The sequence below is a fragment of the Dichotomopilus funicola genome (assembly GCF_033296635.1).
Source record: "Dichotomopilus funicola strain CBS 141.50 unplaced genomic scaffold C8A04scaffold_11, whole genome shotgun sequence".
NCBI lineage: Eukaryota > Fungi > Ascomycota > Sordariomycetes > Sordariales > Chaetomiaceae > Dichotomopilus > Dichotomopilus funicola.
The window spans coordinates 123,104-138,521 of NW_026944032.1; the positions used below are offsets into that span (position 1 = coordinate 123,104).

Here is a 15,418-nt window from a genome sequence, read left to right on the forward strand (position 1 = left end):
GGTTGTGGACCCCATGCTAGACGCCAAGGTCAAGAAGGGGCTCTCTCAGACGCCCCTATTGATGCAGCATTTCTTACTAGTAACCCTGGAGCCATCCGAGCAACACTCGCGAAATGTCACCACGGACGAAGGAAGACACAGCACCCTACGAACGCCCAGGTGTTTGGGCTACGGTTTTACCGCTGCTCACGCTAGCCTTGGTCAAGAACCAGCTTCCCCAAGCTCACCAACCCCGGTAGGCTATAGTTGACATTATCGGGCCAGGAAAACGGACGCAAAGAAGTATCTTGGCCAAACCGAGGGGTAGAAAAGCTGAGACAACGCCGAGCAGCAAGAGTTACTTAGCAAGTGCGCGACAAGGGCGATATCGTGGGTCTGGTGCGAGAGCAGCGCGCCGAGCCGCCAAGGAGAACGGCAAGGAGGGACAACCGGATTTATAGACGTTTTGTTGTTAAGTTCTCGTCGATCGGGTGTCTCGGCACCATGAGCTAGACAGTCCACGGTGCATTGTGGGGGTTGCTCGAGCGGCTCAGTGTGAGCATCCATGGGGGTGCGACGGTTTTTGATTCAAACATTTGGCAAAATGGGTGGGCCGCAGTCTGTGCTTTGTCGGTTGTGGCTTCCATTTTGTCTTCCCCCACGAAGAAGGTTGCGCCTGCCGTTTCGGGAGAAGATGTCGGCCTCACCTGCCCCTGGTCGAGGTTACCTGGATTCAGCTGTGTTTCAGGTTCTCGCCGAGGGGGTTGTGCGGGGTTTCCTATCAGGTGTCTCACCTTCAACTCAGAATAGCAACGCCATGTCCTCGATATTGAACACGAGTATCGGTTTCCATGCGCGTGGTGAGTGTGGAATGCGCGATGAGCCTGGATGTGTTCGGAAGTATAGTCCGGGACCCACTTGAGACCGGGCCCGCAAACCTCCCTCATAGATGTCCGTGTGCACCTCTCCGCGGCGGTTGTGACCCCCGAAAAGCACCGAACTTCGGGTATATTATCTCGAATGGGTCATGTTCAAGTTCCGGGCTTCTATAAATTGTCGTTCAACCTTCGGCCTGAGTTGGCCCGTTTACTTCCGCTTTACCTTCTCCATTGTCTCGAAGCGCTTGGGATCCTTCTCGTCCACCCCAGACCCCGGCTCCCAGTTTGTGATTTTACACAGCTATCAGGTAAGTTAATTAGCGAGAGACAACAGACAGCCAACGTGACAGACTGTAACCCAGAAAGTTCCTCTGCCTTGCAGAGGGTTGAAGAAAACTGGGGAATGTCCGCGGGCCAACCAAAACGCCGGATTGGAGCCCGATGTCTCTCTTTGGGGAAACCGGATATCGCGGGCCATCCTCGGGGTGGGGCAGCAATCACTTTCCGTGGGAGGGAGGTTCGAGGAAATTGGGACCTTAGGCTCCCTGAGAGGAGACAGAGAAGGAACGTACGGGTTTTTGTGTTGTTTGCCATCTCCTTGAGTGTTGGAGTATTATTTTATAATCTGGTAAACCCCCTATTATCGAGCTATAAGCTCGAGGTTCAACAGCTTGCTTTCACTCCCACGCTCATCTTATCGGAGTTTTTGTTGTCTTGGCTCGGAGTTGTGGGGTGTCCTGTTGCGGTTCGGCGGACATGCTTCGGAGTCCGGCCGGCTCTACTTTGTAAGCAAGGTCTGCCCCCCTGCCTTCCTTATCGGGACCTCACGATCCCCTCTTATGCAGATCATCCCGACCTGTTCGGTGATTTGCTCTTTCTCAGCTATCACTTTTCTTGAGGAGTGATTGAAGCTCGATTACCCGGACCCAGCTCTTTCAGGTTTTGATTTCGGGCGTTACTCCGTTAAAACCGGATTGGTAAATTCGACGTCGTGAGCTGCAATTTTCACGATTCATTATATCCGCATTCTTAAATTATTTTCTATCACGAAAACCTCTGTACCAGCGACGATATCAACAACCGCCACAATGCCGTATCTCCCGGAGCCCACCGCAAATACACCAAAACCCACAGCCGCCCCATTCCCCCCAGCTTCCATCCCCAACTCCCACCTACCAACAAACTTCCCAGCAGACCTCACCTCCCCAACCGCCCTCCGAGTCCCCGCCACCTGGCGCTGTGGCACCTGCACCTCTGTCCACAGCATCGTCGGCCTCCTCCTCCCCCCTTCGGCTTCCTCAACTCCCTCAACTCCCTCTCCCCCTTCACCTTCACTCTCACCCTCACCGTCATTAGAACCCGAATCTCCGTGCACTTGCGCCTGCCCCGCGCTACAGGCCGTGTACGACCAGTTCGGCGAACTATATCTCTTCTGGCGCGACGATCCGGCCATCTCAGATTTGCGTCTACCACAGATGGCGGCGGAGGCGAGGTGGCGGGTGTGGACGGCGGGAGGGGATGAGTGGTGTGGGCTCGAAGGGTTGGATAAGGGGCCGGTGGATGTGAGGCCGAGGACGGGCAGATCGTGAGTTCTCTGCCCCCATTCCAAGAGTGTTCAGTATTATTCTTAAATGTGGCTGGGTTGAAACACACTGACCTCTCGTTCTAGCGACTCTAGTGCATCAAGTGAGCCATCGGAGAACCCCATGCGCCCCTTGTTCTCGGCATATTTGTAGGAGAATGCGGTTTGTATAAGGCTATCAGGTTGTGGGCATAATCCTGGACACGTTGGCGGGGGCCCGGCGTAAGGCCGGGGGCCCAAGCCCATAAACTTGTCCCACAATGCTATCTAGGTACCTTGGGCTTATCATATATTCGAATGGAGACTTCTAAACGGTTTTGAAGTGTTTTTGTTACCAAAGTCACCTACGGCACACCGGTTGGCTTGAGTATCGAATAACCGATCTTTTGACCCATTAACATTTGATCCACTCCGTGATTTAAACCGAAAAGCCCACAGGATGTCAACGATAAGCTACCTAGCGGGGGTAAGGGAGACGCGAAGTACTGTCCCTCTACCGACTAGACGCTGGTGTCAATTTAGACCTACACCATCCTAACGACGACCTTGTCCGCCCCCGTGATATGTGTTTTGACTACCCCGACAATCAGTTGTCCCCGCAAGGGCGGGCTGGCTCGCGGGGATACCGGACCGTAGCGACAATGCTAAACGTAACAGTGATGCTCTTCGCAGGGGCTCAAGGTCCTGTTATAACAACGGGAGGTGTGCTTTCAATACGATCTGGAGGACACTGTTTTAACAATGCTCGATTGATTGAGTTGAACATTGCTCCTTCAAGGCCCCCGACCTTCATCTCCACAGGTGCAACTTAGTTGCTAGCTAGGCTCGGGGCACATGCCGTTCCCGTTCCAACTGAGCGATATACCGCTCCATCTCGGCAAAACGCCGCTGGTTCTTGACACGCTCCTCCTCGCGCCCTTCCTCGCGCCCTTTCTCATGGCCCATTTTGAATCCCTCCTTGAGTCCCTCCCTATGTCTCACCTTGAGCTCCTCGTAGGGGTTTTCGTCCATGTCGCCATCCTCCATTGTAAATACATCAGGGCGGTGCATAGAGCGAGCGTCACGGAAGATGAACCTCAGTCGCTCAAATGTTAGAACGAATAGAGGGGTCCTGTCGAGAAGTTAGAACTGTTGGCTGATTTGACATCAAGGAGGGAACAAACCTTGTGATCCCGGCAGCTACCTCAGTGGCCGAAGGGCGGCAAAAGCCGACCGGTAAATCAGGGACCAGACCGACAAAGTCAGAGAGATAGAGGGCGACTTGGCCGGCGGGTTGCTGATCGACATCATCGTCGTGAAACAGGGCCCAAGAGCCTGTGAGATTGCCTGTGACCAGGAGATTGACCCATGCCTTCTTCTCGTCGGGATATTCAATATCAATCATCAGAGCCGCTTGGGTCTTGCCGTCCGACAAACGAAGATTTTTACGGGACTTCCATTCCACATGTCGACGGGTCTCGGCCTACGAGACCTCACCAATTAGGGATGGTAGTAGCGATTTCGCCTGACCAAATGAAAAGTCTGGCTCTGAATAGATCTTTTCCTCGTCCGAGATAGTCGCTGTACCGAAGCCTCGGATCGACTTCAAAAAGTGTCGAATACTTATATTACGTTCTGTAGCGATCTGATTGCGAATCTGGTCCCAGATGTGACAGTTAAGACGGTATTGAATCCCGGAATGTAACCTAGATTCGGGCATGATGTCGAGATAAACCGTCTCGGATTCGTAGTCGTACTCGAAGCGGCTGATTTTCGGATGGTCGCGATCTAGCAGCGCGGCATTGAGACTGTTGAAAAACTTATCTACCTCGCCGGCTTTGCTTGCCTGCCAGTGGAACCTGACAAGAAGCTCACCGCCGTGATTGAAATGGCCGGCGGCCCAGAGATCTTGACGGGTTTTGACGATGTATTCGATGATTTCCTTGACAGTGGAAAAATTTTCCACCAGCTGCAAGTGTGAGGTTAGCACGCCGCAAAAGAGAGGGTCAAGCGGGAGAGGCCGGGGCGGAGGAAATACCGGTTCAATGCGGTGCTCGTCATTAGGCAGAGTAACCGGCTCCGGAAGCGCCGGCGCCGGCGGCGAATCTCGCGAAGCCATTGTGAATGCAGACGACATCACAATGTTTGTGGCGGGGAAAACTCCGAGATGGGTGGGCGAGGGGAAGAAATTCGGGTTCACGCGTTTGACGCGCCAATTTATACGTCATGGGTGGGTCCAAGCTTGCCTGGGTGCACAGGATGGTTGTTCACACTTCTAGCAAATGCGTGAGCACAAGCTCGATAAATAAAGCCAGAGACTCAGTGAGATAGCAAAACATATTTTTGTCATGTTATTAACAGCTATCTCCGAGGCAAAAGTTCAAAAGAATAATAACCTTAGAGCACAATTTTCTCACACCACTTCTCCCCACCACCGAGTTCAAGGCCCTATTCCTGAAGCTCGAGTCATATTCTCCAGCAAAGTTCAAAACGCTTATGTGCCCATCACATCGAAGCTGCCGTTGCCCGGTGTTATATGTAGGGCAGATTACTGAGTAGCCTTCTTCAAGAAAGTTGTTCGCCGAAACATACCTTGACGAGACGCTACAGCGTAAGGTGTAAATAGCGACAAGTCCTTTCTCGTACACAAACTTTAGGATCCCATACTTTCCAGGTCGTTGAACCTCGTGGTGGCGGCCAGCTTCATAATATCACTAAAATGTACAGAGCTGCGCCAGATAGGAAACCCTACGAAGAACGCCACCACCGCTCAACCTTCGAGACCGTTTCCAATTCCCTAAAAATACTTCTCATCCATCGCTACCGTGACGGCTCACCTCGTGCTTGAGTCCTAGATTCAGGATGGGACCGATTTTCCCTGAGGGGGTTCCTCAACCGTGACGGGCGACTAGGAGGACTGGGCTCCGTTGGTTGTGCTAAGTTAACGGAATTTGTTTGCAGTACTTTTGCCATACACCGGGGAAAGTGAGGTACCTAATAACAGTGCAGAAAATATATCACAAGAGACTTCTTGTTCTGCTCAGAGATCTGTAGGCAATAAGTCCTGAGGAGCGTCTTTACTTTGTCAGCCGTGGCACGTTTTGGAGTCACCGTTCATGATCCGCCTCGCCGTTATACTTTGCTTGCACATATTGATATACAAAGTAAATTATTCGAAAGTCCGAGTAACTATGCTACCAAAAAATGGCTATAACCCAACCAAAAACACCTAGCCAAGGCCAAAATGGTATCCAAAAGTCCACCTTCTTAACGCCCTTGCGATGCAAACCAAGCAATGATGGGGACCTTCCAACGGCCAAAAAAAAAAAAGAAAGGCCAAGAATCCGCCAAATCTAATACCACCCCAACAATCCTTCAGCCAACACGTCGACCTCAATCGGTGACCGGGCTATTATCATCCGCAGCATCATCCGGAGTATCAGTAGTGGTCGCCGCACCATCGTCGGGCACACCGTCCAACCACTGCGGCGGCAGCAACCAACCGAGATCGCTAGCCACGACCAGGCCCTGAAACCATATATTCGCCATCTTCACATATCCGCCGTCGTTCGGATGCGTCCCATCCACCAGATCAGCCGTCCCCGGCCCAGCCTCACTGTGCATATCCACCAGCACGATCCGGCGCCCCTGGCGGAAACGCAGCTTCGTGGCCAACGCCTGCAGCTGGGTGTTGATTATACCCACGTTAGCCTCGGTCGAGGCATTCCGGTTGACCAGCAAGGTGCTCAGCACGACGACGGCGCGCGGCGAGATGCGCCACAGGTCGTCCAGCATGGCCTCCATGCGGTCCCCGGCCGCCGACACGTGGTAGTGCTGCGCGGCATCGTTGGTGCCGGCGTTGATGAGGAACACGTTGGGGTGCCACTGCGGGGTGGACGCGGCTAGGAGGGCCTGCTCGTGCACCTGCTCGATGCGGTACCCGGGCCACCCTTCCACGTCGTTGTCGACCATGGTGCCGACCTGCTCCGAGCCGACCATGTTGACGGGGTTGCCCGGGCCAGAGACGATTTGGGAGCGTAGCGAGGCGCGGTAGCCGTTGCCGTCTGTGGAGGCGGTACCGTAGGTGATAGAGGCGCCTAGGGGCATGATACGGAGGGGTACGCCATGGCCCAGTGGGGTGGTGCTACGCAGGCCGAGCGCGGTTGGGCTAGCGGTGCTGCTGGTGGAGGCGATGCCGTGTAGGGCTAGTGGGGAGGTGAGGGCTGATGAGAAGAGTTAGCGAGGGTCCATATTGTTGTGGATGATGATGAGAATCGAGATGATGCTATGAGGGAGCAAAGGGAGGGACTGGAAGGGAAGGGTATGAACAAACCTGCTACCAGCGCGTTAAGTGATAGGGCAACCATGATGGCGGTGACGATGGCCGCAGTGACGAGGGTGTATTATAAGACGGCGCGGCAGTCCACGTATGGGACGACAGCGGCGCTGCTAACGAGATGCCGATAGGGCTGACGGAAGGCGAGAAGGAGGGGAGATAATATGAGATCGTGTTTGGCGTGATTGCCGACCGAGATGAGATGGAAGTAAGCTCACAGCTCACATAGACACATGTATATAACACAAGATATACAGATGCGCCCTGGCCTCCGCTTCTTGTAACCTCTCAAGTCTGGGGCAGACGCGGGCTTATATGAAACAATCCCGGTGATGAGCTTCGGGAGGAAGCGGCGGCGATAATGTCTCGTGTGCACGCGGCCCCCAGTGTCGTCCTTCTGTCTTTCCCCTTTTGGTCGTTGGCCGCACGCACAACCGCGTGGTGTTCGTTGAGTCCGAACCCACTTCCGCACTGCACTCTCACTTCTACTCCCCCTTTCCCCCGGGATTTTTTGGGGGGGGGGGGCCACGAGCGCAAGTCGGCCGACTTCCGAACAATGGAGAAGGGGAGGGGAGAAATGAGAAGAAGGGGGGGGGAGGGCGGTTGGCGGGCAATCCCCTCACTCGGCACTCGGCCGTTTCCAAGTTTTCTGTTGTCGTTTCTTTATTGTAGATGCGGTCCTTCCTCTTCCTCCGCGTTAAAAGCGTAAGATGGCGGTGGGTTCAGGGACGCGTTGCCCCTTTGTTGTTTGTGTTGCCCGGTTTACAGAGGCAGAGGGATATTGATGATCAGCAGGCTAAAATGGCCGTAGTCCCGAGACATCTAAAGCCGGATGCCTGACGCTGTTGTGGTTATAACTTCCAATTCCCATTGTGGAAGCAACAAAGAGGAGAAAATAAAGTCGAAGAGGTGGCCATGTGGGTCGACAAAGACGGAGGGTTGTTGTTGGATGTTGGGGAGAGTTGAGGAAGAGGGTGTAGCGGAAAGTATTTTTGGGACTATTTTGGGGGCGGGCAACATAACGGGCAGTGAGCTCTCGGGTCAGGCAGCTGGGGCACGGGGGACGAGAGCGAGAGAGACGCAGACGAAACAGACAAAGGTGCAGGCTTAGCAGCGCGGTGTTGGCACGAAGAAGGGGCCAGCCCCGGACAGGGGGAAGGGAGTGGGGGCCGGCCAGGTGGCTGAGCTGAGTGTGAGATCTCGAGCGTGGAAGACGGTGAGATGAGTGAGTTTCAATCGGGATTGGGGAACCGGTGACATTGGGCCCCCTACCCTTGCTCCTGCCGCGGACATTGGTACTTTTGTGGCGTGACTGCATGCTGCTGCGGACGTAATCAGTACCGCCCGCAGCGCGGTCCAAAATGCCTGCAAGTCTTGCTGTACTTTACCAGCGACATGGCGCTAGCGGAAACCAACGGAAAAGGCGGCAGCCTGCGATGCACCAGCAGACGGCAATCCCCTCATCTTGGGACCAGAAAGAGGTGCGTGCCGCATGCACGCCGAGGCCTTCTTCAACGACGCCTTTGTGGCACGATACTTCTTTCGGGCATATTGTGGTCAGTTGCCCTCGAATGGTGGTGGTACAGAAGACGCTCCGGAAGCAGCAATGTTGAAGAGGAAAAAAAGAGGGGGTCCCCTGTGGACGGAGCAGAGCGGGCGGGCCAATGATCCACATACGTTACGCAATACAGCAGCTGCAGTAACGCGTCGTAAATGCACGAAAGATGAGACTGGGAAGGGACCGACAGCGAGGACGGCGATTCACAATTTCGACGTGCCCGCTTTTTGCGCCAGATCTGACACTCTATAGTACCATACTGTTTACGGTAATGGATGAGACATGTCGGGACCCGGAAATAAACTGTGTCATGAATCGAGTGCAGCGATGGTCTCTCTGTTGGGCCGCTTTGTTGCTCTCCCGAGATGTTCAGGTCCGAAGTCAACTGCGCCCCCGTTGTTCCTTTCCTTTTTCCCTCGCGGGTCGGAGGCTGGCCATTGAATGGATTTCCCCTTCGGGGGCTTTGACAGCCTCGCCGCAGCTTGGTTTGAGCTGCTCCCTCGTTCTAGCGTGCCATTTTCAGTAATTACCGTCACAACGGCGGGTTACGGTTGGCGCCAGGTCAAGCTTTTTGGCGCTGCAGGGGTGGGGGCTTGTCTCGCTGGAGATGAGCGGCCTGTTCCTTGGCATCGCGTCACTCCTTCAGCCCGGGAGGCCCAAAAGGAGCTCGAGGTGTTTCCCTAAATTCCCACGCCGAGCTCCACCCCAGCAGGGCCCAGTGGCCCGGGAAGGAGTTCTGGAACACCGCCGGCCCATTGCACCGTGGCCGAATGCTCCTTCTCTGATTGACCGATGCATCGCCGCGGAGTCGCGCCAGACAATTTCGTTTCTACCTCGCATTCTGCGTGCTCTGTGGCCAGCGCCCACATTTGGGTCTTCGTAGCACGTGGGTCTGTGGGACGTAAAAACCGATGCCTTTTCGGCCCTTCGTGATTTCGGGGCTTGAAGCAGTCACAACTAATGTTTACCCACCTTTAGTTCGGACATTTTTCTGAAATTTTTTTGGTGTTCCGCTTGTTGGGTTGGATGGCCTTCACCGTCGTTCTCGTGTGACCAGTGACCACATTCCGAACCCGACAGTCACTCATCATGAGGCGGTCATGCGACTTGAAGGGTTGCAGATGCAGAATGCGGGGAACGGGAACATAAGGACAACAATTACGGCTCAGACATTGGGCGCAATTGGTGTCAATTAGCTCCAAGGCGGGCCGATCACAGATCATAGACCGCTGGATCCCCTCATTCTTTTTGGGCTGGCCCCAGACTAAAGAGCTCCCCGCAGGGATTGGAGACAATCAGACAAGTCACGGGCCACTGAAATCAATCCCCGTGCACCTCAAGCGGCATGTGCCAACGCGAGCCAAGGAGCCAAGCTCTGGAGTGATGAAGTCTCACGGCAGATCCCACGTTGCCTCGACGTCGAGTTGTCGATCCCCCGTACAAAGCTTGGTCTGGTAAACAACTGGCGAGAGTGCCTTAAGTGCGCAAACCAAGGCAAAGGGGGGATGGGGATTGGCGGGACACGGAAAGGTCGGCAAAAGCAGCCCACAGGAATGCCCACGGGAATAGTGTACGTCAGCCGTCAGGGTCGGGAGCCAAATGTAGGAGACGAAGGCCGGGTGAGACAAAGCTGAGTTCAGACAAACGGAAAAAAAACTAGAGAAAAAGCAAAGAAAAGCGAGAAGGAAAAGGGGAAAAAGGGAAAAAGGAAAGTTGAGACTCGGATACCGGGAGTCGAACCCGGGGCTGTTGAGAGAACAGTCACTGCTGAGCAGTGAGAGTCAACGATGTTACCGCTACACCATACCCGATGGAGTCGAGTGTGGTTCCGACCAATTGTTGACGGCCATGGTGGAACTCACCAATATCAATCAACCAGCTCGAGGGGGCTCTGAACAAAGATGGATTCAACACATTGAGAATGGACGGAAAACAGAACCACGGAAAGCATTGAATTGCCTCTAGCATGTATTTTCTATACATCCCGAAATAAAGAAAGAAAAATGCCGGGTATCACAAGGAAATCGCCCCGAGTATCTAAAACTTCGATCCAAAAAAAAAAAGATAAAAGAAAAAAAAAAGAGGAAATATGCCAAAAAAACATCCAAGACCCTCAGCTTACACCCGCTCACTACACCCCTCGACTTCTTCAGCATCATCCTCATGCCCCCCATCCTTCCCCTCAAACCCAAACCTACTCATCCTCTTCAGCGTCTCCCTAGTAGCCGGATCCTGCTCCATAACCTGCCACAATTCCACATCCCACTCCTCCACACTCCCCTTAATCCCTTCCTCAGCCGCTACACCACCACCACTCCTAGGACCCCCCATGACAAACGCCGCCCGCCACGTCTCCCAGCGCGTCCACTTCCACCCGCGCCGCCACAGACCAGCAACCACAAGATTCCGCCTGACCGCCTTGTAGGCCAGTTCGAGCGAGACTAGGGCGCCAAGCGCGGCGAATAGTGACGCCCACCAGGCTGCGTCCGGACCGAAGGAGGTGAAGAAGGCGTTCTTGACGGCGTAGGGCCAGATTTCGGGGCTGTAGGCGCCCGCGAGAAAGACTTGCCAGAGCCACCAGCCGGCGACGGTGATGGTGAAGGCGCCGAGGACGATGTTGGTTTTGTAGTGGGTGTCGAGGATTCTGGGGGTGTGTTAATTGACGGCCGGGAAGAGGAAAAAAAGAATAACTCACAAAAGCTTCAAGTTAGTCCAAACAATATTCACCGAAAACACCAAATTCCCCACGGCAAACAGTCCCCCATCCCTCACCGGCCCAACCACCTGTCCATAACCCACCCAACACACCCACCACACCACAACCCCCTCCACCGCAGCACCCACCATCCACCACAAATACATCCCCCCCCTCAACCCCCCATTCCTCTGCCCAAACACATACAACTCCGGCACCGCCAAAAGCGTCTCCGCACTCAAATCCTGCTCCCACACCCCCGGCACAATAACGCACAAACTCGTAAACAGCGTATTCAACGCCGTCAAACTCCACATCTCATACAAACTCGTCCCCGTATACGCCGCAGCCGGCTGGTACAGCGCAGCGGGCAGGTAGAAGAGCATTTCCTTCCAGAAGGTGGCCAGCACGAACCGGGCGGTGCGGGCGTAGTTCCAGCGGCCGTGGACGAGGAGCAGGCGGGCGAGGGCGCGGAAGCGTGGGATCGCGTAGTCGGCTACGCGCGCGGCTTGGCTGCCTTCGTGGCCTGCGGAGATGCCGATGCCGACGTGGGCGGTTGCGAGCATGGCGAGGTCGTTGGCGCCGTCGCCGATGGCGAGGGTGAGTGGGGGTGGGGGGGTCCAGAGGTGGAGGAGGTTGTGGAGGGGTTGGTGGAGGAGGGTGTGGAGTTTGGATGGGGCGGTGGAAGAGAAGAGGGAAGAGGTGGTGGTGGTGGAAGAAGAAATGTGGCGGATAGTGCGGACTAGCAGGGCCTTTTGGGAGGGTGAAGCGCGGCAGCAGATGACGGAGTCGATGGTGAGTACAAGCCTGTAAAACGCTGTTTTGGCGGCCAACGCGTCAGGTCCCTCGAGCGCGGCTAGGGTATGTCCGTCAATAACAATGACTGTATGCGCCGTGACATGCGCCGTGTTGGTTTCGGCTTGGATCTGGAGGTCCTCCATGATGGCCAAGATCTGCCCGTGCAAGCCCCCCTTAGCCGCGTCGATGACAAACACGTCCGACCCGGGCCGGCAGATGCGAGCCGAGTGGGCGATGTTGATGGCCGTCTCGCGCTTGTCGCCCGTCAGCATCCAGATCTTGATGTTGGCGCGCCGCAGCCGGTCGATGGTCTCGGCCACGCCGGGCTGCAGCTGGTCTTCGATGCCCGACGCGCCGATTAAGTCGAGGGACTGCTCGATCTGGTCGCCGACCTCCTCGATGCGTTCCTGGCGATCGACCAGGCTCGTCTCGGCGTCGTGATACAGCCTCTTCCACGTGTTGTACTCGGCCTCGGTTAAAAACCGATGGGCAAACAGCAGTGTGCGGAGGCCTTCGGTTGCGAAGTCGTCGATCTGGCGAAAGCAGCGGGTGAAGATGGCCGCATCGTCGGAGAGCGAGGGATCATCCAGAAAGGAGAACTTGCTCGGGACCGGCTGATGGTGAAACTCCGGGACGGATGCCGTGCTCTCGGGACGGCGGACGTCGAACGACGCGTTGCGGTTGTTGCTGATATGCGGCCGAGCACGAAGGTGAGCGAAAGGGTCCAGACGGCCGACTTCAAAGGACTGACTGCGAAGTCCACTCGGCCGCGGGCTCGTAGGCCCCGTCACGGACCCCTGCCTAACCACGGCCAAGCTCCGCCGGATGGTAAGACTAGGCCGTCCACCAAAGCTATTCCGTGGTTCGCGGGCCTCACTCTTTCGAAGCAGTTGCCTCTCAAAATCCAGGCTCTCCCGAAGCTCCTTGGCCTTTTGGTTCGCCAAATCTGCCATTCTCAGTCGTGGGAGAACAACAGCGTCAGCCCCCTTTGTTATGAGCCAGATCCGCCCGTCTGGACAGCGCACGATGATAGACATGCGTTTGCGCTTGCTGCTGAACTCGATGACGTCCAGGATTTGGTATGTGCGCTCCGTGTGTTCTTGGTTTGTGCCGGTGGTGATTCGCAGCGTAACCGACTGCGAGCTCCGTTGGATGACCAAGAACCCAAGTTCTTGGGCTGCCCTGACCAAAGCCAGCTCGTCAGGGGAAGCCGCCTGGAAGTCAATCTTGCCATCCTTGGACTCGGGCAAGCAAGTGTGGCAAAGGGCCATGGCCAGGATGTACTGCACAGCGCGCCTGGAAAAGGGAGAGTTTGGCCGTAGACGGATGTACTCTAAAAGATCCCAGGTATTAAGATCTGGCTGGACGTGGTCAGGCCGGCCCGTTGAACGCCATTGCGAGGAAGATCTCCGAGTAGACACTTGGTCGGGTGAGAACGTTGGAGACAAGAACCCTGAGTGTCGAGGCTCGCTGGGGGCGGTACTACCCCCCTCAGGGTTGGAAGTCAACGCCCCCAACCCTTCAACGCGAGACTGTCCATCAACAGTATCATCGTCATCATCATCCTCAACCTTCTTCCTCGGCAGGTCCATCTCATGGAGCCAAGCCGTGCCCGCGACACTCAACTTGCGGAACTTCATGACGTTCTCCGTCAAAGTCCCCGTCTTATCCGAGAACAAGTACCCGACCTGGCCCAGATTCTCGAGGATAGTGTTAGTGTTACACCGCGCCGGCGTATCGGACGCCTCATCGTACATCTCAATGTCCGAGTTGAGCAGCAGCATCTGGCAAATCTTGACAATCTCTAAACTCACGTACAACGCCAGCGGAATGACGTTGTTGAACTGGATCGCAAACCCCATGATGATGTGTGAATACGGCACCGGGACGTCCTGAAGGTACCAGGCGGTCCGCTCGTAGTCGCGCTGGAAGAGCGCGTATCCACCAGATAACCCAGCCACGAGGGCAATGAGGTAAATGACGAGGGCCATGACGATCATGTTGGCCATGCGCTCGAGAGCGGGCTTCTTCGCGCTTGGGTGGCGGTTCGCGTTTCGCCGGATCTTGGTCTCCTCGCCCGTGTTGATGACAATCCCGAGGACGGTCGTGGTGTTGCGGATCGTGCAACCCCGATACACAACCTCGTTCAGCGTGAGCGGCAGCGTTTCTCCTTTGACCGTCACCCGCCCGTTGAAGCGGTACAAGTCCGGGTTCGGGTCCTCCACGACAAATTTCGCCCCGGACTTGCATATCCCCTCTATCGTATCGCACCCCTTCAACAGCGCAGACACCCGCTTGTTCTTGAGATTGGTCTCCCCGTCCAGGGCCATCGTCTCAACATACGCCAGCCCGTCCTCCCCATCGGCATGAAGTAGCACGATATCCGCGGGTGTATCATCATCCCGAGCCAGCCTGACGACATCCCCAACCCGCACATCCTGCCACTTGACCGTCTGCCATCGCAAACCAAGGTACGACTCCTGGGCCCCCGTCTCCGTCTCACCTTGTTCGGCCACCCGCGACTCCTCCATCGAACTCCCGGTTCCACGACCAAGCCGCCACCACCCTCCCCTCTTACTCTTCCCCTTCTCCTTACTCTCCCCCTTCTCCTTACTCTCCGCTCCATCCTCCTGCCCACCCCCCCTCAAAACCCCCGTAACCCTCGCATTCTCCACCTTATCCAACCGATGCCGTCTCCAATCATCAAACCCCTCCTTAGCAATAGTCAACAGCACAAAAAACAACAAGGGCAAAATCGTCGTGTAATTCCCCGTGGTACTGATCCCCGGAATGGTCTGCGGAATGCCCACACACAAAAAGTAAAAATTCGCCAGCCGCGTGAACTGGAAGACTAGCTGTTTGGGGAAGAAATCGAGCACGGTGTACCGCGAGGTGCGGATCGAATTGGAGAGGTAGGGGTAGCCGCGGCGTTCGTCGATGAGGAGGGGTGGCTGTGGGAGTGGTCCGTTTGTCCCTGAGGGGGGCGTGATGTGTGGGCGGAGTGGGATGTGCCGGCCATCGAGAGAGGGAGGGAGGTCGTCGGTGTGGCGGTTTAGGATGGTGGTGAGAAGGCGGCGGTAGAGGTGGTGGGCGGTGGTTGTGAGGGTGGTGCGACGGTTGAGGGCAGGGGTGGAAGGGGACGGAGATGGAGATGTTGTGTCGACGGGTTGTGATGAAGCCGTGGTGGGGGTTTTGCCCAGTGGACTCATCGGGCTCATCTCATGCACCCTGTCACCGTCGTGGTCATGCTTGCTGTGGTCCCTTCGATCAGAGCCATCCTCATGGCCCTTCATAATGATGATGGTTTAGCCGGATCATTTGCTCGCTCGCATTCTTCTCGACTCTCCGGGCCGTGTCGGCTGTTGTTGGGGGTTTCCGGCTGCTGAGGTGTATCCAAAGAAGGGACGCGCCTGAGATGAGATACCTTGACGTCAGGAATCTCACACGAAGCTGGAAAGTTGTTTTGGGTTATTAAGTAAGCGATTAAAATACGAGACAATGAGTGTCTTCCAAGATTCCCGATCAAGCTCGGCTCCAGGAGTGGAGCTCCCAAGAAGCGAATTCGCGTCAAAACCGGATGAATTACTCGCGTTTTAGAGAGTGACGAAGGAAA

General features: G+C 55.6%; 4 protein-coding genes and 1 non-coding gene across 5 annotated transcripts; 1 reads left to right on the forward strand and 4 right to left on the reverse strand.

The window, feature by feature from the left end:
- Window positions 1–1,945: 1,945 nt before the first annotated feature.
- Window positions 1,946–2,593, forward strand: C8A04DRAFT_26128 (uncharacterized protein; the record flags this gene model as incomplete). Its single annotated transcript, XM_062779809.1, has 2 exons — window positions 1,946–2,442; window positions 2,527–2,593. 2 exons carry the CDS (start codon window positions 1,946–1,948, stop codon window positions 2,591–2,593), a joined length of 564 nt encoding a protein of 187 aa, XP_062639338.1.
- Window positions 2,594–3,258: 665 nt separating this feature from the next.
- Window positions 3,259–4,537, reverse strand: C8A04DRAFT_35263 (uncharacterized protein; the record flags this gene model as incomplete). Its single annotated transcript, XM_062783102.1, has 4 exons — window positions 3,259–3,550; window positions 3,603–3,831; window positions 3,916–4,387; window positions 4,457–4,537. 4 exons carry the CDS (start codon window positions 4,535–4,537, stop codon window positions 3,259–3,261), a joined length of 1,074 nt encoding a protein of 357 aa, XP_062639339.1.
- Window positions 4,538–5,811: 1,274 nt separating this feature from the next.
- On the reverse strand, window positions 5,812–6,785 carry C8A04DRAFT_26130 (carbohydrate esterase; the record flags this gene model as incomplete). The annotated part of the gene is made up of 2 exons (XM_062779810.1): window positions 5,812–6,641; window positions 6,752–6,785. The coding sequence occupies 2 exons, from the start codon at window positions 6,783–6,785 to the stop codon at window positions 5,812–5,814; spliced, it is 864 nt and encodes a 287-aa protein (XP_062639340.1).
- Window positions 6,786–10,031: 3,246 nt separating this feature from the next.
- Window positions 10,032–10,123, reverse strand: C8A04DRAFT_t38. Its single transcript has one exon. It is a non-coding gene; the product is annotated as a tRNA-Glu (tRNA).
- A 307-nt stretch (window positions 10,124–10,430) lies between these two features.
- C8A04DRAFT_10160 (uncharacterized protein) lies at window positions 10,431–15,014 on the reverse strand (the record flags this gene model as incomplete). Its single annotated transcript, XM_062776485.1, has 3 exons — window positions 10,431–10,956; window positions 11,008–14,371; window positions 14,402–15,014. The coding sequence occupies 3 exons, from the start codon at window positions 15,012–15,014 to the stop codon at window positions 10,431–10,433; spliced, it is 4,503 nt and encodes a 1,500-aa protein (XP_062639341.1).
- Between the last annotated feature and the right edge of the window lie 404 nt (window positions 15,015–15,418).